Source organism: Pseudorasbora parva, chromosome 8 (genome assembly GCF_024679245.1).
Source record: "Pseudorasbora parva isolate DD20220531a chromosome 8, ASM2467924v1, whole genome shotgun sequence".
NCBI classification, from domain to species: domain Eukaryota; kingdom Metazoa; phylum Chordata; class Actinopteri; order Cypriniformes; family Gobionidae; genus Pseudorasbora; species Pseudorasbora parva.
In genome coordinates this window covers 47,359,174-47,384,698 of record NC_090179.1, presented here as the reverse complement: position 1 = coordinate 47,384,698, position 25,525 = coordinate 47,359,174, and the positions used below count along the sequence as shown (strand labels likewise).

At 35.3% G+C, this 25,525-nt stretch overlaps 1 protein-coding gene across 1 annotated transcript in view; it reads left to right on the top strand.

The window, feature by feature from the left end:
• LOC137084923 (mitochondrial disaggregase-like) overlaps positions 1-25,525 on the top strand; it is a 71,839-nt gene that overhangs the window by 29,439 nt on the left and 16,875 nt on the right. Inside the window, exons 6-10 of the mRNA XM_067451479.1 lie at positions 7,452-7,549; positions 8,194-8,308; positions 15,641-15,718; positions 18,388-18,443; positions 18,532-18,576. Coding sequence (XP_067307580.1) covers positions 7,452-7,549; positions 8,194-8,308; positions 15,641-15,718; positions 18,388-18,443; positions 18,532-18,576 — 392 coding nt within the window. The remainder of the gene's footprint in view (positions 1-7,451; positions 7,550-8,193; positions 8,309-15,640; positions 15,719-18,387; positions 18,444-18,531; positions 18,577-25,525) is intronic.

Genomic DNA, 25,525 nt, shown 5'->3' with positions numbered 1-25,525 from the left:
ACTTTTTGTCACAATTATGACTTTTATACCGTAGTTATGACTTCATATAGGTACAACTTTTTGTCACAATTATGACTTTATACCGTAGTTATGACTTCATATAGTTACAACTTTTTGTCACAATTATGACTTTATACCGTAGTTATGACTTCATATAGTTACAACTTTTTGTCACAATTATGACTTATACCGTAGTTATGACTTCATATAGGTACAACTTTTTGTCATAATTATGACTTTTATACCGTAGTTATGACTTCATATAGTTACAACTTTTTGTCACAATTATGACTTATACCGTAGTTATGACTTCATATAGGTACAACTTTTTGTCACAATTATGACTTTTATACCGTAGTTATGACTTCATATAGGTACAACTTTTTGTCACAATTATGACTTTTATACCGTAGTTATGACTTCATATAGGTACAACTTTTTGTCACAATTATGACTTTTATACCGTAGTTATGACTTCATATAGTTACAACTTTTTGTCACAATTATGACTTTATACCGTAGTTATGACTTCATATAGTTACAACTTTTTGTCACAATTATGACTTTATACCGTAGTTATGAGTTCATATAGGTACAACATTGTCACAATTATGACTTTTATACCGTAGTTATGACTTCATATAGTTACAACATTTTGTCACAATTATGACTTTATACCGTAGTTATGAGTTCATATAGGTACAACATTTTGTCACAATTATGACGTTTATACCGTAGTTATGAGTTCATAGTTACACCTTTTTGTCACAATTATGACTTTTATACCGTAGTTATGACTTCATATAGTTACAACATTTTGTCACAATTATGACGTTTATACCGTAGTTATGAGTTCATATAGGTACAACATTTTGTCACAATTATGACGTTTATACCGTAGTTATGAGTTCATAGTTACACCTTTTTGTCACAATTATGACTTTTATACCGTAGTTATGACTTCATATAGTTACAACTTTTTGTCACAATTATGACTTTTATACCGTAGTTATGACTTCATATAGTTACACCTTTTTGTCACAATTATGACTTTTATACCGTAGTTATGACTTCATATAGGTACAACTTTTTGTCACAATTATGACTTTTATACCGTAGTTATGACTTCATATAGTTACACCTTTTTGTCACAATTATGACTTTTATACCGTAGTTATGACTTCATATAGTTACACCTTTTTGTCACAATTATGACTTTTATACCGTAGTTATGACTTCATATAGTTACACCTTTTTGTCACAATTATGACTTTTATACCGTAGTTATGACTTCATATAGGTACAACTTTTTGTCACAATTATGACTTTTATACCGTAGTTATGAGTTCATAGTTACACCTTTTTGTCACAATTATGACTTTTATACCGTAGTTATGACTTCATATAGTTACAACTTTTTGTCACAATTATGACTTTTATACCGTAGTTATGACTTCATATAGTTACACCTTTTTGTCACAATTATGACTTTTATACCGTAGTTATGACTTCATATAGTTACACCTTTTTGTCACAATTATGACTTTTATACCGTAGTTATGACTTCATATAGTTACAACTTTTTGTCACAATTATGACTTTATACCGTAGTTATGAGTTCATATAGTTACACCTTTTTGTCACAATTATGACTTTTATACCGTAGTTATGACTTCATATAGTTACACCTTTTTGTCACAATTATGACTTTTATACCGTAGTTATGACTTCATATAGGTACAACTTTTTGTCACAATTATGACTTTTATACCGTAGTTATGAGTTCATAGTTACACCTTTTTGTCACAATTATGACTTTTATACCGTAGTTATGACTTCATATAGTTACAACTTTTTGTCACAATTATGACTTTTATACCGTAGTTATGACTTCATATAGTTACACCTTTTTGTCACAATTATGACTTTTATACCGTAGTTATGACTTCATATAGTTACACCTTTTTGTCACAATTATGACTTTTATACCGTAGTTATGAGTTCATATAGTTACACCTTTTTGTCACAATTATGACTTTTATACCGTAGTTATGACTTCATATAGTTACAACTTTTTGTCACAATTATGACTTTATACCGTAGTTATGAGTTCATATAGTTACAACTTTTTGTCACAATTATGACTTTATACCGTAGTTATGAGTTCATATAGTTACACCTTTTTGTCACAATTATGACTTTTATACCGTAGTTATGACTTCATATAGTTACAACTTTTTGTCACAATTATGACTTTTATACCGTAGTTATGACTTCATATAGTTACAACTTTTTGTCATAATTATGACTTTTATACCGTAGTTATGACTTCATATAGTTACAACTTTTTGTCACAATTATGACTTTATACCGTAGTTATGACTTCATATAGTTACAACTTTTTGTCACAATTATGACTTTTATACCGTAGTTATGACTTCATATAGTTACAACTTTTTGTCACAATTATGACTTTTATACCGTAGTTATGAGTTCATAGTTACAACTTTTTGTCACAATTATGACTTTATACCGTAGTTATGAGTTCATATAGGTACAACATTTTGTCACAATTATGACGTTTATACCGTAGTTATGAGTTCATATAGTTACACCTTTTTGTCACAATTATGACTTTTATACCGTAGTTATGAGTTCATATAGTTACAACTTTTTGTCACAATTATGACTTTATACCGTAGTTATGACTTCATATAGTTACAACTTTTTGTCACAATTATGACTTTATACCGTAGTTATGAGTTCATATAGTTACAACTTTTTGTCACAATTATGACTTTTATACCGTAGTTATGACTTCATATAGTTACAACTTTTTGTCACAATTATGACTTTTATACCGTAGTTATGACTTCATATAGGTACAACTTTTTGTCACAATTATGACTTTATACCGTAGTTATGAGTTCATATAGTTACAACTTTTTGTCACAATTATGACTTTTATACCGTAGTTATGACTTCATATAGTTACAACTTTTTGTCACAATTATGACTTTATACCGTAGTTATGAGTTCATATAGTTACAACTTTTTGTCACAATTATGACTTTTATACCGTAGTTATGACTTCATATAGGTACAACTTTTTGTCACAATTATGACTTTTATACCGTAGTTATGACTTCATATAGTTACACCTTTTTGTCACAATTATGACTTTTATACCGTAGTTATGACTTCATATAGTTACAACTTTTTGTCACAATTATGACTTTATACCGTAGTTATGAGTTCATATAGTTACACCTTTTTGTCACAATTATGACTTTTATACCGTAGTTATGACTTCATATAGTTACACCTTTTTGTCACAATTATGACTTTTATACCGTAGTTATGACTTCATATAGTTACACCTTTTTGTCACAATTATGACTTTTATACCGTAGTTATGACTTCATATAGTTACAACTTTTTGTCACAATTATGACTTTATACCGTAGTTATGAGTTCATATAGTTACAACTTTTTGTCACAATTATGACTTTATACCGTAGTTATGACTTCATATAGTTACAACTTTTTGTCACAATTATGACTTTTATACCGTAGTTATGACTTCATATAGGTACAACTTTTTGTCACAATTATGACTTTATACCGTAGTTATGAGTTCATATAGTTACAACTTTTTGTCACAATTATGACTTTTATACCGTAGTTATGACTTCATATAGTTACAACTTTTTGTCACAATTATGACTTTATACCGTAGTTATGAGTTCATATAGTTACAATTTTTTGTCACAATTATGACTTTTATACCGTAGTTATGACTTCATATAGTTACAACTTTTTGTCACAATTATGACTTTTATACCGTAGTTATGATTTCATATAGTTACACCTTTTTGTCACAATTATGACTTTTATACCGTAGTTATGAGTTCATAGTTACAACTTTTTGTCACAATTATGACTTTATACCGTAGTTATGAGTTCATATAGGTACAACATTTTGTCACAATTATGACGTTTATACCGTAGTTATGAGTTCATATAGTTACACCTTTTTGTCACAATTATGACTTTTATACCGTAGTTATGACTTCATATAGTTACAACTTTTTGTCACAATTATGACTTTATACCGTAGTTATGAGTTCATATAGTTACAACTTTTTGTCACAATTATGACTTTATACCGTAGTTATGAGTTCATATAGTTACACCTTTTTGTCACAATTATGACTTTTATACCGTAGTTATGACTTCATATAGTTACAACTTTTTGTCACAATTATGACTTTTATACCGTAGTTATGACTTCATATAGTTACAACTTTTTGTCATAATTATGACTTTTATACCGTAGTTATGACTTCATATAGTTACAACTTTTTGTCACAATTATGACTTTATACCGTAGTTATGACTTCATATAGTTACAACTTTTTGTCACAATTATGACTTTTATACCGTAGTTATGACTTCATATAGTTACAACTTTTTGTCACAATTATGACTTTTATACCGTAGTTATGAGTTCATAGTTACAACTTTTTGTCACAATTATGACTTTATACCGTAGTTATGAGTTCATATAGGTACAACATTTTGTCACAATTATGACGTTTATACCGTAGTTATGAGTTCATATAGTTACACCTTTTTGTCACAATTATGACTTTTATACCGTAGTTATGAGTTCATATAGTTACAACTTTTTGTCACAATTATGACTTTATACCGTAGTTATGACTTCATATAGTTACAACTTTTTGTCACAATTATGACTTTATACCGTAGTTATGAGTTCATATAGTTACAACTTTTTGTCACAATTATGACTTTTATACCGTAGTTATGACTTCATATAGTTACAACTTTTTGTCACAATTATGACTTTTATACCGTAGTTATGACTTCATATAGGTACAACTTTTTGTCACAATTATGACTTTATACCGTAGTTATGAGTTCATATAGTTACAACTTTTTGTCACAATTATGACTTTTATACCGTAGTTATGACTTCATATAGTTACAACTTTTTGTCACAATTATGACTTTATACCGTAGTTATGAGTTCATATAGTTACAACTTTTTGTCACAATTATGACTTTTATACCGTAGTTATGACTTCATATAGGTACAACTTTTTGTCACAATTATGACTTTTATACCGTAGTTATGACTTCATATAGTTACACCTTTTTGTCACAATTATGACTTTTATACCGTAGTTATGACTTCATATAGTTACAACTTTTTGTCACAATTATGACTTTTATACCGTAGTTATGACTTCATATAGTTACACCTTTTTGTCACAATTATGACTTTATACCGTAGTTATGAGTTCATATAGGTACAACATTTTGTCACAATTATGACGTTTATACCGTAGTTATGAGTTCATAGTTACACCTTTTTGTCACAATTATGACTTTTATACCGTAGTTATGACTTCATATAGTTACACCTTTTTGTCACAATTATGACTTTTATACCGTAGTTATGAGTTCATATAGTTACAACTTTTTGTCATAATTATGACGTTTATACCGTAGTTATGAGTTCATAGTTACACCTTTTTGTCACAATTATGACTTTTATACCGTAGTTATGACTTCATATAGTTACAACTTTTTGTCACAATTATGACTTTTATACCGTAGTTATGACTTCATATAGTTACAACTTTTTGTCACAATTATGACTTTTATACCGTAGTTATGACTTCATATAGTTACAACTTTTTGTCACAATTATGACTTTTATACCGTAGTTATGACTTCATATAGTTACAACTTTTTGTCACAATTATGACTTTTATACCGTAGTTATGACTTCATATAGTTACAACATTTTGTCACAATTATGACGTTTATACCGTAGTTATGAGTTCATATAGGTACAACATTTTGTCACAATTATGACGTTTATACCGTAGTTATGAGTTCATATAGTTACACCTTTTTGTCACAATTATGACTTTTATACCGTAGTTATGACTTCATATAGTTACAACTTTTTGTCACAATTATGACTTTATACCGTAGTTATGAGTTCATATAGTTACAACTTTTTGTCACAATTATGACGTTTATACCGTAGTTATGACTTCATATAGTTACAACATTTTGTCATAATTATGACTTTTATACCGTAGTTATGACTTCATATAGTTACAACTTTTTGTCATAATTATGACGTTTATACCGTAGTTATGACTTCATATAGTTACAACATTTTGTCATAATTATGACGTTTATACCGTAGTCATGACTTCATATAGTTACAACTAAGGTACAGTTAAGGTAATTATGACTTTATATATCCTAGTTATGACTTAGTATCTCATAATTTCAACTTTTTGTCATAATTATTACTTAATTTATCATATTTATGACTTAGTCTCTCATAATTTAGACCTTTTGTCATCATTTTTGGCTTTTATTCTAATTTGTATCACTTAGTATCTCATAATTTTAAGTTTTTATGTCATGATCTCAACTTTTTGTCATAATTATGAGTTTTATATCTTAGGTAAGATTTCCATGATATCTAACAATTTGTTACTTTTACTGATCTATCCAGTTTATTATAAGATGGAGGAGGAGCATTCGGTTTTATGATTAGATTTAGAGCATTTTTCAAAATTCTCTAAATATTTTAATTTCTTCTTTTATTATGAAATATGTAAATTACAAAAATAGTGATTCCTCTATATTTTACAATGTAACATTAAATGTGTCTACTCCACTCAGAAATTGATCGGTTTAATTATTGAACATGATTATTGATCACACAGATGCGTTTTTTTTTTGGGTTTTTTTTGCTGTATCGGCACGTGTTTATGCAGGGCAGGTCAGGGCAAAAGGCAGCGCTAAACATCACAGTGTGACATCATCACCACAGGGGACACACTCTCACACACACACACTCACACACACACACGTGTGTTTGTTTTTGTGACATATGGGGACATTCCATAGGCGTAATGGTTTTTATACTGTACAAACCGTATTTTCTATCCCCTTACACTGCCCCTAAACCTACCCATCACACACACACACACACACACACACACACACACACACACACACACACACACACACACACACACACACACACACTCTGCATTTTTACTTTCTCATAAAAACTCCTCCTGTGTGATTTATAAGCCTTTTGTAAAGTGGGGCCATGGGTAATGTCCTCATATTTCACCCTCTCCTGTAATACCTGTGTCATACCCATGGCATTATACACATTTGGGTCCTCATATGTCACAAAAACATGCCCACACTCACACACACACACTCCGTCACACACACGCACACTCCGTCCGGATGCAGCCGGTGCGCTGAAGACCCCCTGCCCGAGCTCCATTCACGACACACTTCAGACCCCTGACCGGGGACAAACGCTTGACCCCGGAGCCTAACGTTGACCCCTGACCTCTGACCTCTCCCCTGTGCAGGTGCTGACCCCTTGCAGAAGAACGAGCTGGGACACACACCGCTGACCTACGCTAAAGAGGGAGAGATGCTAACGCTGCTGAAGGACTCGCAGAACAAGGTGAAAAACACAACACTTAATAAAACACACACTGACATTTAAAACAAACTCTGACTTATAAAAACTGAAACGGAAAATACAATAAAAACTAGAATAAATATTTGACTGCAGTCGAAGCTCTCGATGAAAATACTGAAGGAGATTTAAAAACACCATCAGTGACGACTGGAAGCCGAGAATTATGTTTGACAGACTGCAGGTGATCCTGTATCACTGTTATATATTTCAGGGCATCACACACACACTCACACACGCACACACACACGCTCTCTCACACACACACACACACTCTCTCACACACACACTCACTCACACACACTCTCTCACACACACACGCTCTCTCACACGCACACGCCCTCTCGCACGCACACTCACACGCGCTCTCACACACACACTCTCTCACACACACACTCACTCAAACACGCTCTCTCACACACACACAAACACGCTCACACACAGACACACACACACACTCTTTCACACACGCGCTCTCACACACACACTCTCTCACACTCTCTCACACACACACGCTCTCTCACACTCTCTCACACTCACACGCTCTCTCACACACACACACAACACACACTCTCTCTCTCACACACACACTATTGTCTAAAGGTGTGTGTGTTGTGTGTTGTGTGTAGTTTGCGGAGGCGCAGCGTAAGCGTGAGGCCGAGGAGCGGAGGAGGTTTCCTCTGGAGCGCAGACTGAAGGAGCACATCATTGGGCAGGAGGGAGCCATCAACACCGTAGCATCAGGTACACACACACACACACACACACACACATGCCCCAGTGAATCAGGTATACACACACACACACACACACAAACATCTGCCCCAGTGCATGATGGTCCTCACACAGGTCAGCAGCAGCTGTGTGTGTGTGTGTGTGTGTGTGGGTGGGTGTGTGTGGTCTTCACCTGGGTATGCATTTTAGCAAATGCTCCTTTTGGAAGTTTGAGTTAGTTCTACTTGTTGTTGTGCTTGTGGGTGCAGCCGGTGTGTGTGTGTGTGCGAGAGTGAGTGCAAGCGAGTGTGTGTGTGTGCGAGAGTGTGTGCGAGCAAGTGTGTGTGTAGGAGTGACTGTGTGCGTCCGTGAGTGTGACTCTGTCTGTGTGCGCATGTGTGTGTACGAGTGAGCGAATCAGTGTGTGTGTGTGTGTGTGTGTGTTACAGCTGCTGCTGCTGAGTTTCCTCTTAACTCGATTATTTGTCCTTCCACCGTCTCTCTATCTCTTCCTGCGTCGTTCTGCTTCCAGCAGCTCAGTTGACTCTCTCCAGTCCTCATGTTTGCCATTTCCGCTCTTACTTAATTTCATATCTTTGATTTTTCTCTCTCTTCTGTGCGTGTGTGTGTGTGTGTGTGTGTGTGTGTGTGTGAGTGTGTGTGTGTGTGTGTGTGAGTGTGTGTGTGTGTGTGAGTGTGTGTGTCCTCTACGAGTCCCAGGACAAACAGAGAGACAGATATGAGTTAAAACACAATAACATACACTGCCAATAAATACTGAACACATGTTTGTTGTTTATCGATCAGGTGTGTGTGTGTGTGTGTGTGTGTGTCAAGTGGTTGCTAGGGTGTTGCTAGGTGGTCACTATGTGCTGGTCTGAATAGATGTGTGTGTGTGCGTGTGTGTGTGTGTGTGAGTGTGTGTGTGTGTGTGTGATGGGTAGGTTTAGGGGCAGTGTAAGGGGATAGTAAATACGGTTTGTACAGTATAAAAACCATAACGCCTATGGAATGTCCCCATATGTCACAAAAACAAACGTGTGTGTGTGTGCGTGTGTGTGCAGATCTCAGCAGAGTTTCAGTGATGCTTCAGTGAGCCGAATCTCTGCCTCTGATTTGATAAATGGACAGTTATTGCCGTGGCAAATTGTCCCGAAAGCAATTGGATCCCATCAGCACTGTGATAAAACCAGCATTATTGATCTGTGAGAGCTGATATAGTGAATACATCAGGCAGAGTCACAGACAGACATTACACACACACACACACACACACACACACACACTCTATCATATATCTCAAAGATCTGGGGCTGTGCATTAGACAACCACTGCTATTTTAGTATCACTTTAATTAGATTTTTAATGTATACATTTCTCCGTTCACTTTAATTTTTGTTAAAGTTTTAGCTGTTTTGTTGAGTTTATTTATCATTGTTATTTACTAGTTGTTGTTATTTTTAGTGCTTCAACTTCAACTAAATTAAAAATATTGCTTTGGAAATTAGTTATAATTTATAGTACATAATGATACTAAATGATACATTTTTCGACTTTAGTAAAATGTTAATATATATATAAATGTATTTTATATCAGTAAACATTTACTTAAGTCGAAATCTTGCTCTTTTAGTATCATTATGAACTAAAATACATAAATTAAATGTGCATTTTGTGTTTCTTTTCATCAGTTTTTCAAGTTATTAGTTAGTAAGCAGTTTTACAGTAAGATAAACGAAAGGTGCGTTTTATTTGCGTCAGTAGATTCGAATTTTCACATATCATGAAGATATAAAAATATACCTTAAAAATATAATTTTACTTAAGTAGAGATTTTTTTAAAAGTATTTTAGTTTAATTTATGTACTAAAATAACTGAAATACAAATGTAAAAAAGTTATAATTTTATTTAGTTTAATTTAAACTACAACTGAAATAAAAAACAATTTATTTTAGTTCATATTCATCCACTAAATTAACTTAAACTAAAACTGAAAGCATATAAATATATATATATTGTTTAATTTGATAAACTGAAATGACAAACAAACTGAAATACAAGTGTAAAAAAAGTAATAATTTAGTTTAATTTTACTGAAGGGTTTGTTCATAACATTGTTTGCCTGATTTTTATAGCATTTTGTTCTTTAAAAACAATTTTACTTAAGTAGAATTTCTTTTTAAAAGTCTTTGTTTCATTTATGTACTAAAATAACTAAAGCTAAAACTGAACAAATAGTTTCTTTTAGTTTATATTCTAATAAACTAAATTAACTCAAACATAAATAAAAATGTAAAAAAAATTATAAATTAAAATAATTTATTAAAAAGTAATAATTTAATTTAGTTTAATTTTATGATCTAAAATAACTATAACTAAAATAAAAAAAACTAATTTAGTTTATGTGGATGCATTAAAATAACACTGAAACTGAAATAAAAATTGATAAACCATATTGACGTTTAAAACAAACTATAGCTGAATTCTTAATCAGTTATCAGTGTTGAAATTAATACTTTTATTCACCAAAGACGCATTAAATAGATCAAAAGCGACGGTAAATATGTATAATGCTACAAAAGACTCTATTTCAAATAAATTCGGTTCTTTTGGACTTTCTATTCATCAAAGAATCCTGAGAAATAAAAGGTATGACGGTTTCCTTAAAAACTTTCCGACACTGATAATAATCATAAATGTGCGTTGATCCTCATATGAGAATGATTAGTGAAGGATCATGTGACACTGAAGACTGGAGTAATTCAGCTTTGATCACAGGAATAAATCACACTTTACTATATATTCACCTAAAGGATTATTAGGAACACCTGTTCAATTTCTCATTAATGCAATTATCTAATCAGCCAATCACATGGCAGTTCTTCAGTGCATTTAGGGGTGTGGTCCTGGTCAACACAATCTCCTGAACTCCAAACTGAATGTCAGAATGGGAAAGAAAGGTGATTTCAGCCGTTTGGAGCGTGGCATGGTTGTTGGTGCCAGACGGGCCGGTCTGAGTATTTCACAATCTGCTCAGTTACTGGGATTTACACACACAACCATTTCTAGGGTTTACAAAGAATGGTGTGAAAAGGGAAGAGCATCCAGTATGCAGCAGTCCTGTGGGAGAAAATGCCTTGCTGATGCTCGAGGTCAGAGGAGAATGGGCCGACTGATTCAAGCTGATAGAAGAGCAACTTTGACTGAAATAACCACTCGTTACAACCGAGGGATGCAAAGCATTTGTGAAGCCACAACACACACAACCTTGAGGTGGATGGGCTACACCAGCAGAAGACCCCACCGGGGACCACTCATCTCCACTACAAAGAGGAAAAAGAGGCGACAATTTGCACGAGCTCACCAAAATTGGGCAGTTGAAGACTGGAGAAATGTTGCCTGGTCTGATGAGTCTCGATTTCTGTTGAGACATTCAGATGGTAGAGTCAGAAGTTGGCGTAAACAGAATGAGAACATGGATCCATCATGCCTTGTTCCCACTGTGCAGGCTGGTGGTGGTGGTGTAATGGTGTGGGGGATGTTTTCTTGGCACACTTTAGGCCCCTTAGTGCCAATTGGGCATCGTTTAAATGCCACGGCCTACCTGAGCATTGTTTCTGACCATGTCCATCCCTTTATGACCACCATGTCCCCATCCTCTGAGGGCTACTTCCAGCAGGATAATGCACCATGTCACAAAGCTCAAATCATTTCAAATTGGTTTCTTGAACATGACAATAAGTTGACTGAACTAAAATGGCAGCCACAGTCCTCAGATTTCAACCCAATAGAGCATCTTTGGGATGTGGTGGAACGGGAGCTTCGTGCCCTGGATGTGCATCCCACAAATCTCCATCAACTGCAAGATGCTCTCCTATCAATATGGGCCAACATTTCTAAAGAATGCTTTCAGCAGCTTGTTGATCAATGCCACGGAGAATTAAGGCAGTTCTGAAGGCGAAAGGGGGTCATACACAGTATTAGTGTGTGCTCCTAATAATCCTTTAGGTGATTGTGTGTGTGTGTATATATATATATATGAAGAGGGAGCGAGAGAACAGCTGATTTACACTGGAGTAATAGTTCACTCCTTTACTGTATTTATGATCAGATAAATGAGCAGAAGTGACTCTTTCAGAAATATTTTGACTGGTGCTGTGTTCAGATTTCCGTCATCATAACCTTATTCCCCAAAAAAAACATCAATATATATTTTTTTTTATGCATCATAAATGTGTGGATCATGTCGTTATAGACAATGACAACTACAACTGTATTGAACATTGCACCATATTTAGTCATTGATAGTCTTTTTCCACACAGTCATTGAGCTCAAGACGAATGTGAAATGACAAACACAAAGGAAGCTGTGGATTGATTCTGTATTTTGCTCTCAGGGCCTAAAGGTTATTGTTGGTTATTATCTTCACTAATGTCATTACTTCTGTCTCGAGACACTGAGAGCATTACGCCACATGTACATCACTGCACACGCGTGTTCTTTTGTTACACACGTACAGTCTTAAACACAAGCTACTGCATCGATATTACAAATATTAAGCACGTTGATTTTAGAAATCAGATTCGCTAAGGAATTAAGTTTGTCTCTGTCTGCAAAAATGCTCTTCTTACTTAGTATTTTTGTCTTGTTTCTAGTCTAAATATCTAAACATTTTCACATTAAGAAACATTTACTTGACAAGTAAAAATTATTGTCTTGTTTTGGGGGGAAAATAACTCAAAATGAAGAGAGTTTTTGCTTAAAATAAGATAAATAATCTGCCAATGGGGTGAGAAAAATAATCTTGTTTTCATTTTGAATTAAGATTATTTTTCTCACACCATTGGCAGATTATTTATCTTATTTTAAGCAAAAACTCTCTTCATTTTGAGTTATTTTCCCCAAAACAAGACAATTACTTTTACTTGTCAAGTAAATGTTTCTTGTTTTAAGAATTGTTTGATGTTTGAACAAGAAACAAGACAAAATACTAAGTAAGAAGAGCATTTTTTGCAGTTGTAACTGTTTTATTAGAATGATTGTTTTCATATTTTTAATGTGTGTGTGTGTGTGTGTGTGTGTGTGTGTGTGTGTGTGTGTGTGTGTGTGTGTGTGTGTGTGTGTGTGTGTGTGTGTGTGTGTGTGTGTGTGTGTGTGTGTGTGTGTGTGTGTGTGTTTAGGGGCAGTGTAGGGGGATAGTAAATACGGTTTGTACAGTATAAAAACCATTACGCCTATGGGATGTCCCCATATGTCACAAAAACAAACGTGTGTGTGTGAGAGAGAGAGACATCCTGGTGCCTTTGAAATGTTCTGTCTCCTGAAGGACAGTGTGTGTATGAGGCGTGACAGGACGCTGTGTATGTGTGTGTATCATTTGTCATGATAGACATTTTTTGTGTGTAAATGTTTCTTTTCGTGCATTATTTTTTCAGGTTATTAGTAAGTAAACAGTTTACAGTAAGATTAAGAAAAAATGTATTTCATTAAACTTGGATCTATTTGCATCTGTAGATCAGTATTTCAGTATATCTTTAAAATCTGTGTTCTTAAAATGAGTTGTTTCTTTACTTCGGTAATACTTATATACACCAAAACTTAGAGTTTTATTCATATCTATATTCTGAAGATTTTTAGTGAGGGGTTAGTTCATAACATCATTTGCCTGATTTTTATAACATTTACTCCTAAAAACATGGTAAAAAATTGTCTGTTTACAGTATTTTCTGATTTGTGGAGTGATAAAAAGAGAGATAGTAATAAACATTGTTTTATTTTACTATCATTGATATTGATATTTTTAATTAGATACATTTGAATTTAATAATTTTACAATTTCTATCATATATAACATTTAAAAGATTATACACTGGAAAAAATATTGTTGGTTTACCTTTAAAAAGTAAGTAACCTGGTTGCCTTACATTTTTGAGTTTAATGAAATTAAAAATTTGAGTTGATACAATGAAGGAAACTAAAAATATTATTGTATCTGAACCACTTTTTTTTGATAAATCATGAAAATAGCACTATTTAGCATGTTTTTGCATCATCACAAATAAAACACAATTACCCAATATGCTTACAAAATCGTTTAAAAAATATTTAAATAAAGGTTGTTGATTCTCAAAAATGTTCATTGTATTAACTAAAATTTCAATGAACTCAAAATTTTAAGGCAATTTCTTTTTTCTTTTTATATTTTATATATATATGTATTTTTTTATTTCTTAAAACATGTATTTTTTCAGTCTCTTTATGATATTTTCTGAACATAGTGACAACAACAAGTGATATTGTGATCATAGCTAGTTTTTTATTTTATTGAAATACTGTTGATTGCCATGTTTATCGCAATTGCTGCTGATTTGGCATTCAATCATGAATAAATAAATGTTAGTTCATAGTAGTTCAAAACACTTAATATAAATTTTTTTTAATTGTAAAAATGAAGGGTTAGGTTATAGTATTTATAACCAGCATTATATAAAAGCAGTAGAAGTCTACAACGCAAAAAAATGCTTTTCTTACTCAGTATTCTTGTCTTGTTTCTAGTCCAAACATCTACAAATTCTTAAAAGAAGAAGCATTTACTAGACAAGCAAAAGTAATTGTCTTGTTTTGGGAGAAAATAACTTAAAATAACTATTTAAAATAAGATAAATAATCTGCCAATGGGGTGAGAAAAATAATCATAATTCAAACAGAAAACAAGATTATTTTTCGCACCCCATTGGCAGATTATTTTGCTTATTTTAAGATAAAACTCTTTTAATTTTGAGTTTATTTGTACCCCAAAACAAGACAATAATTTTTACTTGTCTAGTAAATGTTTCTCAGTGTAAGAATTTTAAGATATTTTAGACTAGAAACAAGAAATACTAAGTAAGAAAAGCATTTTTTGCAGTGTATGCAAGTTTATATAGAAAGCGTGTGTGATACGTTTCAGCACAGAGCTGAAGGATTGTCTTTTGCGCAGCTCAACACAAACATATTCCTGCTGTAATGATGGTTGACGATCACACACACACACACATGTTCGCCGGTTGCCATGGTGAGTGTGTGTTATCGTGCCCGTCTCTGCTGGATCTATTCTAACCTGATTTAGTTGCTCCAGCGTTGCAGCAGCGTAATGAAATTAGTGTGTGTCTAATGGTGCAGAGAGGCCCTGTCTCTCTCTCCGTCTGTCTCTCTCTCTCTCTCTCTCTCTCTCTCTCTCTCTCTCTCTCTCTCTCTCTCTCTCTCTCTCTCCGTCTTTGTCTTTCCCTTCTTTTTTTTAAAGGGTTTGCTCTCGTCCGGTCTGTCATTACTGTCTGTCTGTCTGTGTGTAGAGTTAATTATTGTCTGTTTTTCTCCACAGCCATTAGGAGGAAGGAGAATGGCTGGTATGATGAAGAACATCCCCTCGTCTTCCTCTTCCTGGGCTCATCCGGAATTGGTAACTTCTTCCTTTTCCCAATACTAAGCATCTTTCTTACATATTAAAGGGTGCTTTAGAATAAAAGCATGTGCTAAACATTAAACGCACTGCAAAAAAATGCTTTTCTTACTCAGTATTTTTGTCTTGTTTCTAGTCCAAACATCTACAAATTCTTAAAACAAGAAGTATTTACTAGACAAGCAAAAGTAATTGTCTTGTTTTGGGGGAAAAAATTAACTCAAAATTAAGAGAGTTTTTGCTTAAAATAAGATAAATAATCTGCCAATGGGGTGAGAAAAATAATCTTGTTTTCTTTTTGAATTAAGATTATTTTTCTCACACCATTGGCAGATTATTTATCTTATTTTAAGCAAAAACTCTCTTCATTTTGAGTTATTTTCCCCCAAAACAAGACAATTACCTTTGCTTGTCTAGTAAATGCTTCTTGTTTTAAGAATTTTTTGATGTTTGGACTCGAAACAAAACAAAAATACTAAATAAGAAAAGCATTTTTTGCAACGTGTGATTTGCAGTCTAATATGATGTTCAGAGATGGGTTTATTCACTAGATCCGTAGCCATGTGGAGTCAAACAGGCCTCTGGCATAATCTACGTCCTACAGTCCTTTTATATGATTATTTACCGCACGTCAGTCAACATCTTAAGTTTCTGTACAGAAAACCAGTGCTTTTTTCATGCACTGGTCAGTTTTGTGGTCTCTTTTTTTCTTCCATAACATGTCTTCTTTCAGACAAGTGGAAAGAGAGTTTATTTTATAGCATTTTCTCTATTTGCATCTGTATATTACAGTCACGGTTCATATCTTTAAAGAGTTGTTCCTCCACTTTTGCATCACTTACACACACCAAAACTTAGAGGTTTATTCATATCTATATTCTGAAGGATTGTAGTGAAGGATTTCTTCATAACATCATTTACCTTGTTTTTATAATATTTTATTCCATAAAACGTGGTAATTTTTTATTTTGATAGTATTTTCTGATTCATGGAGAGATAAAATGAGAATTAAAATTAAAATCAAACATTGATTCACACCAAAACTTAGAGGTTTATTCATATCTATATTCTGAAGGATTGTAGTGAAGGATTTCTTCATAACATAATTTACCTTGTTTTTATAATATTTTATTCCTTAAAACGTGGTGAATTTTTATTTGAATAGTATTTTCTGATTCGTTGAGAGAGATAAAATGAGAATTAAAATTATAATCAAACATTGACTCACACACACCAAAACTTAGAGGTTTATTCATATCTATATTCTGAAGGATTGTAGTGAAGGATTTCTTCATAACATCATTTGCCTTGTTTTTATAATATTTTATTCCTTAAAACGTGGTGAATTTTTATTTGAATAGTATTTTCTGATTCGTTGAGAGAGATAAAATGAGAATTAAAATTAAAATCAAACATTGACTCACACACACCAAAACTTAGAGGTTTATTCATATCTATATTCTGAAGGATTGTAGTGAAGGATTTCTTCATAACATCATTTGCCTTGTTTTTATAATATTTTATTCCTTAAAACGTGGTGAATTTTTATTTGAATAGTATTTTCTGATTCGTTGAGAGAGATAAAATGAGAATTAAAATTAAAATCAAACATTGACTCACACACACCAAAACTTAGAGGTTTATTCATATCTATATTCTGAAGGATTGTAGTGAAGGATTTCTTCATAACATAATTTACCTTGTTTTTATAATATTTTATTCCATAAAACGTGGTAATTTTTTATTTTGATAGTATTTTCTGATTCATGGAGAGATAAATGAGAATTAAAATCAAACATTGACTCACACACACCAAAACTTAGAGGTTTATTCATATCTATATTCTGAAGGATTGTAGTGAAGGGTTTGTTCATAAGATCAATTGCTTGGTTTATATAGCATTTTATTCCTTAAAACATGGTAAAAAAAGAAAACATATTATTTCCTTTCTGTTAACAGTATTTTCTGATTTATGGAGTGATAAAAAGAGAAATCCCCTCACTAAAGACCTTTAAATCTAATGTGTCTTAGTTTTTTGAAGCTTACTAGCTTATTTATTTAAAAATAGTGTTGCAATACAAAACAAATAGTCCTAAAATACTGCGATTAATCGACTGGGGGAAGTGTTTGTGTCGTGCGCTTTGATTGATGAAGAGACGTTGGTCCTCGCCAGCGGCACGTCTGATCACACACCATCAATATTCAACAAGTCCCTCCACTTACCATATATGCGTTTATTAAAATTCATAAGAGCGATATTTACTCTCGTAGACTACATTACCCTGAGAGAGGAATAAAGGGAGGGAGAGATGATGGACACACGTGCCACAAGACGCCAGAAAAATAAACAACATCTCTCTAGTAGTCATCCTGACAAAATCACGTCATAATTTAAATCCAGTTTAAAATCATTATTTTTTAGGGAAGCTTTTATGTAATGTTATTTTGTTAAGTTTTATTTCTGTACTTCTTTATATATATATATAGTTATATTTTGTTATGATTTAATGTTCTCATGTTCAGCACTTTGAGAAGATGCTTTTAAAGGCGCTATATAAAATAAAGTTATTAGTATTATTAATTATGGGTCTCATGTGACCATTGTGACGTTTTTATTGTTTGATGAAATTAATTGCATGGATGCAAGTAAATGTATGCTGTTTGTTTAGGTAAAACCGAGCTGGCCAAGCAGGTGGCGCGATACATGCATAAAGACATTAAGAAGGTCAGTCATTAAATAAATAAACCTTCATGTGAAATAATCAGCTGATTGTGAAGGGCAAATTACTTAATTCTGTCTGTCTGTTCCTCAGGGTTTCATCCGTATGGACATGTCTGAGTTTCAGGAGAAACATGAGGTGAGACACACACACACACACGTTTGTTTTTGTGTCATATGGGGACATTCCATAGGCGTAATGTTTTTTATACTGTACAAACTGCATTTTCTATCCCCTTACACTGCCCCTAAACCTACCCATCACACACACACACACACACACATTCTGCATTTTTACTTTCTCAAAAAAACTCCTCCTGTGTGATTTATAAGCCTTTTGTAAAGTGGGGCCATGGGTAATGTCCTCATATTTCACCCTCTCCTGTAATACCTGTGTCATACCCATGGCATTATACACATTTGGGTCCTCATATGTCACAAAAACACACATTTTGTGTTTGACCAGAAACAACACAAATATGCAAATGTCATGTGTAAATCACACTTTTGTGTGTCAAATCTCAGCACACACTCAGATTTTATTAGTATTTATTTATTTCAATTTGACATTTTATATATATATATATATATATATATATATATATATATATATATATATATATATATATATATAATTATTATTATTTTTTAATTTTTTTAGTGTTTTATTGGATTTATTTATTTGAAAAAAAAAGTTTTTATTTTAAAATGATTTAATTTGAACATTTTATAATTTTTTTGTAACTTTATTTTGATATTTTTATATACATATTGTTTATTTGATTTGCATATTATTATATGATTCGGTTCACTTTAGTACGATTTTTTTAATTTTGGATATTATTAGTACAATTATTTATGTATTTGTTTTATTTAGATTTATTTATAATAAAAATATTGGCATTTTTATGAAATATATTGTTTATTTGAATTTTGCATATTTATGATTAAGTTCTTTTTAGTAATATTTTTATTTGTTATGGAACAAATTTTTAGTAAGTGAAATAAATTACTATAAATAAGTTCACTTACTATGTTTAGTAAGTGTTTAATTTAGATTTATTTAATTAAAAAGGTTTTTTTGGCATTTATTTATTTTAATTAGAAAATATTATGATTTAATACATTTTTACTAACTTTTTTGATATATTTATAGTTTTAAAAAATTATTTTGCATATTTTTATTTTCAAATCATTTTTTAGGAAGTGCTTTATTTGGATTTATTTATTTAAACTATTTTAATTTAGCATGACTTATTTTTTATCTTTTATTTTGATTGTTTTCATTTATTTATTTTATTTAAAATCTAGATTTTAATGATTTAAGAAGCAAACCCCAGGTTTATAATTTAATTAATATTCAGTATGTGCTTTATTTTGATTGCTTCGTTTTCAAATGATTTATTTACTGTAAATGCAGCTTTTATGATTTGAAAATAATATTGAGTGTGTGTCGAAGTGTGTGTGTGCGGATTGTCCTTCATAAGCCGTTTAGTTGTGCTGTTAGAACGGTGACCTTAGACTGAGTCTAAACACACAATTCAATCACACACACTTATTGTATTGATAGAGGACTGTCACTGTCGCTCTGTGGGGCTGGATGAACGGTGTGTGTGTGTGTGTGTGTGTGTGTGTGTGTGTGTGTGTGTGTGTGTGTGTGTGTGTGTGTGTGTGTGTGTGTGTGTGTGTGTGTGTGTGTGTGTGTGTGTGTGTGATCGAATCATCGTGCTGATCCCCTCAGAGGTCGGATCTCATCATCTTTGTCTTTCCCTCAGGTGGCGAAGTTCATTGGCTCAAACACACACACCCTTAGACATTAGTGTGTGTGAGAGAGTGTGTGTGTGTGCGTGTGTGTCTTTGAGTGAGTGAGAGAGAGAGAGTGTGAGTGAGGGAGTGAGTGTTTGTGAGAGTATGAGTGAGTGAGTGAGTGTTTGAGTGAGTCTGTGAGTGAGAGTGAGAGTGTGTGTGTGTGTGTGTGTGTGTGTGTGTGTGTGTGTGTGTGTGTGTGTGTGTGTGTGTGTGTGTGTGTGTGTGTGTGTGTGTGTGTGAGAGAGAGTGAGCGAGCGAGCGAGCGAGTAAAGTAAAATGTATTTGTATAGCACTTTTCATAGATAAAAATCACAAAGTGCTTCACAACAAAAAGAGGAAATACACAACATTACAGTTCTAGTCAAAATAAGTAACAAAAACAATAAGTATAAATTAAAATAAACTGAAATACACAAAAGAACAGCCAAACCCTACACTCTAGATAAAAGCCTCTTTAAATAGAAGAGTTTTCAACTGTGTTTTAAAATGTTCAGGTCCAGGAAGCGTAAGGTAGAAGGCAATGCATCCCACAGTCTAGGTGCCACAGCTGGAAATGAACGGTCCCCTCTTGTTTTAAAATGTGTGGGCAACTAAAAATCTTTGAGCTGTTGATCTTAGACTACGTGAAGACGTACGCAGCTGTAACAGCTCAGAGATGTAACAAGGCACCTGTCCTCGTAGGGCTCTAAAAGTAAGAACCAAAATGTTAAAATGCGTTCTAAATTTCACTGGTAACCAATGAAGGGAAGCTAAGATCGGTGTGATGTGTGCTCCTTTACCGGTGTGGGTTAAAAGCCTTGCAGCAGAATTCTGGACAGTCTGGAGGTGACACAAATCTTTCTCATTTAGACAAATAAAAATATTGTTACAATAGTCTAAACGGGATGAAATAAAAGCATGAATGATCATCTCCAATTCGGCCTTTGACACCAAGGCTCTTATTTTCGAAATGTTCCTTAATTGAAAGAAACTTGGAGAAAGTGTTTCTCCAAGGAAATGGCCGAATCAAAAACAACACCTAGGCTCCTAAGACTCGGCTGGACAGACGAGCTTAGGGCACCGATATGTTGTTTAATCTGAGAGATGCTTTGCTCAGGGGCAATGATCAGTGTTTCAGTCTTAGCTGAATTCAGAAGTAAAGAGTTATCATTTAGCCACTGCTTGATACTGCTCAGAGAGCTGATTAAAGAAGACTCAGTAGGATTAAAAGAGCAGTACAACTGAATGTCGTCAGCATACAGATGATAGGAAACATCTGTAAACTGGCCAATTATCTGTCCTAGCGCTAGTATGTACAGCAGGAAACGAATCGGTCCCAGGACAGAGCCCTGAGGTACACCACTCAATAAACCTGCAGTATCTGACATGATCTCATTGATAAAGACACTAAAACTTCTACCAGAAAGGGAAGAGGTAAACCATTTTATAGCCGATTCAGATATCCCTACCAGATCCTGAAGTCTATTAATCAAAATATTATGATCAATAGTGTCAAAGGCAGATGTAAGGTCCAGTAAAACTAATACTGTATGCTTCCCAGAATCAGCTGATATCAAAATATCACTCGAGACTTTAATTAATGCAGTTTCGGTAGAATGGTTTTTACGGAAACCTGACTGATATTTATCAAAAATATCATTTATCTTTAAGAAGGTCGTAAGCTGCTCTGCTACCACTTTCTCTAGAATCTTAGCCATAAAGGGGAGTTTGGATGTTGGCCTATAATTCATTGGTTTCAATGGGTCTAGACTTGGCTTTTTAAGAACAGGTTCAACAATAGCATGCTTAAAAAAGTTTGGAACCACACCAGTTAAAAGAGAAGTATTGATAATTTCTACAACACAGGGGCCAATGCTATCAAAAACCTGCCTAAACAGCATAATCGGGAGAACATCACTGTGACAGGAAGTAGGTTTCAGATTATCTAGCAGAGTGGTGACCTCATGCAATGTCACTAGTTTAAAGGAGAAACACGGATGTGAAGGAGCCAAGATACATGCCTTTATACGGGCAGGTCGAGGTAAGATACTAACTCTAATATCCCTAGTCTTCTCAACAAAGAAGTTAAGGAATACATTACTGTCTGATGGAGAGAAAACTGCAATTGGAGGGACAGATGGCGAAACAATAGAGTTAATGGAATCAAACAAGAGTTTGGGGTTTTTCTTATTAGAGGATATTAGCTGAGAGAAGTATTTCGTTCTAGCACTTTTCAGAAGTTCATTTAGAGAAGCAGTTAAAGGGGGGTGAAACACTCAGTTTCAGTCAATCTCATGTCAATCTTGAGTACCTATAGAGTAGTATTGCATCCTTCATATCTCCGAAAAGTCTTTAGTTTTATCATATTTATAAAAGAAATATGGGCTGTACCGAGTCTTTCCGGAAAAAAACGAGCGCCTGGAGGCATTTCGTGTGGGCGGAGCTAAAGAATGACGAGGCGTATTGTGGGCGGAGCTAAAGAATGACGAGGCGTATCGTGTGGGCGGAGCTAAAGAATGATGAGGCGTATCGTGTGGGCGGAGCTAAAGAATGACGAGGCGTATCGTGTGGGCGGAGCTAAAGAATGACGAGGCGTATCGTGTGGGCGGAGCTAAAGAATGACGAGGCGTATCGTGTGGGCGGAGCTAAAGAATGACGAGGCGTATTGAGTGGGCGGAGCTAAAGAATGATGAGGCGTATCGAGTGGGCGGAGCTAAAGAATGACGAGGCGTATCGTGTGGGCGGAGCTAAAGAATGACGAGGCGTATCGTGTGGGCGGAGCTAAAGAATGACGAGGCGTATCGTGTGGGCGGAGCTAAAGAATGACGAGGCGTATCGTGTGGGCGGAGCTAAAGAATGACGAGGCGTATCGTGTGGGCGGAGCTAAAGAATGACGAGGCGTATCGTGTGGGCGGAGCTAAAGAATGACGAGGCGTATCGTGTGGGCGGAGCTAAAGAATGACGAGGCGTATCGTGTGGGCGGAGCTAAAGAATGACGAGGCGTATTGAGTGGGCGGAGCTAAAGAATGATGAGGCGTATCGAGTGGGCGGAGCTAAAGAATGACGAGGCGTATCGTGTGGGCGGAGATAAAGAATGACGAGGCGTATCGTGTGGGCGGCGCTAAAGAATGACGAGGCGTATCGTGTGGGCGGAGCTAAAGAATGACGAGGCGTGTCGTGTGGGCGGAGCTAAAGAATGACCAGGCGTATCGTGTGGGCGGAGCTAAAGAATGACCAGGCGTATCGTGTGGGCGGAGCTAAAGAATGACAAGGCGTATCGTGTGGGCGAAGCTAGAGAATGACGAGGCGTATCGTGTGGACGGAGCTAAAGAATGACGAGGCGTATCGTGTGGGCGAAGCTAAAGAATGACAAGGCGTATCGTGTGGGCGGAGCTAAAGAATGATGAGGCGTATCGTGTGGGCGGAGCTAAAGAATGACAAGGCGTATCGTGTGGGCGAAGCTAGAGAATGACGAGGCGTATCGTGTGGACGAAGCTAGAGAATGACAAGGCGTATCGTGTGGGCGAAGCTAAAGAATGACAAGGCGTATCGTGTGGGCGAAGCTAGAGAATGACGAGGCGTATCGTGTGGGCGGAGCTAAAGAATGACAAGGCGTATCGTGTGGGCGAAGCTAGAGAATGACGAGGCGTATCGTGTGGGCGAAGCTAGAGAATGACAAGGCGTATCGTGTGGGCGAAGCTAGAGAATGACGAGGCGTATCGTGTGGACGGAGCTAAAGAATGACGAGGCGTATCGTGTGGGCGAAGCTAAAGAATGACAAGGCGTATCGTGTGGGCGAAGCTAGAGAATGACGAGGCGTATCGTGTGGGCGGAGCTAAAGAATGACAAGGCGTATCGTGTGGGCGAAGCTAAAGAATGACAAGGCGTATCGTGTGGGCGAAGCTAAAGAATGACGAGGCGTATCGTGTGGGCGAAGCTAAAGAATGACGAGGCGTATCGTGTGGGCGAAGCTAAAGAATGACGAGGCGTATCGTGTGGGCGAAGCTAAAGAATGACGAGGCGTATCGTGTGGGCGAAGCTAGAGAATGACAAGCGCACAAAGCGGTGACGTCCTCAAGCGTGGAGAAACCCATGGCTATCTCAGCTAATACAGATAATGATCCAGAATCTTAAGCAACAGCAGGACGTCCGTCTCTGTGGTAAGGACTGTATTTAGTGGCCTGTCAACATGACATGATTCGGTTTATGGACTATTGTATGCCACCAAACCTTAGTAGCAAGCAAAACGGTTTTGCACGTCAGACTAGTGTAACGTTATACAGAGAACAACAATGGAGTCCGTTAGTGCATTTGAATGACGAAGCACGCGATCGTGTCGTTTACTGATGTTTACTCACGCGACGATAGCTGACAGCACAGACATCTGAAGCAGTTTTACTCACCGGCTGCTTCCAAAGCAGGACCGAACCTTTATCGCTGGGACCGCTCCGTCAAAAACACACTTCTTGGAGTGTGGAGATCCACTTTGCGATGCGACTGAAGCATTTCTTGCGTTCAAATCGGTTTAGATGCAGCGCTGCTTTCCCGGAATGCTGTGCTGAAGCGTTGAAGTCGCCTTAATGTCAAAGTGGAGGAATGAAGTGGAGCGCGGCGCGGACTATAACCGACAGAAGTGTTCACGGACGACTTGATCTGCAGCTGAGAGTGTTTATGGGCGTGCATTTCCTCTCTCGCTCTAGTCACACGCGCGCACCCTACCGGGAGAAGAGCCCGTACGGCCCATACAAGGACCTTCCGCTCTATTAACGTCAAGCCGACCCATACTCGAAAAAAACTCTCCGAAACTTGTGAGAAACCGGAAGGAGTATTTTTGACACAGAAATACTCCATCAAACGTCCAACATTAGTTTTTGAAACTTTGTCTATGTTTAGGATGGGAATCCAAGTCTTTAACAGTGGAGAGCTCAGTGTGCAGGAGACAGCATTTCACCGCCGCTTTAATTCCCTAAGATAGAGCCTGTGATCTTCGAGTTTAGTGGTTTTCCGTAAGCGCTCTATTTTCCGACGTTTACTTCTACAACTCTGGGTAGATTTATTTATCCAGGGGCAGGGCTTTTTAAGAGAGACAATGTTTGATTTCACAGGTGCCACTTCATCTAAAATTGCTAAACATTGACTGTTCAAAGACTCAGCATACACATTTGCATCACTGCAACCCTTTAGTCGGCATGGATCAAACAATAGAAAACTTCTCAGCGACATCCCGGTTAATAACTCTCCTTTGAGCCTTAAATCTCGGGGGTGGGTCCCGAGGTTAATTTAGGTTAAAGAAAACACAA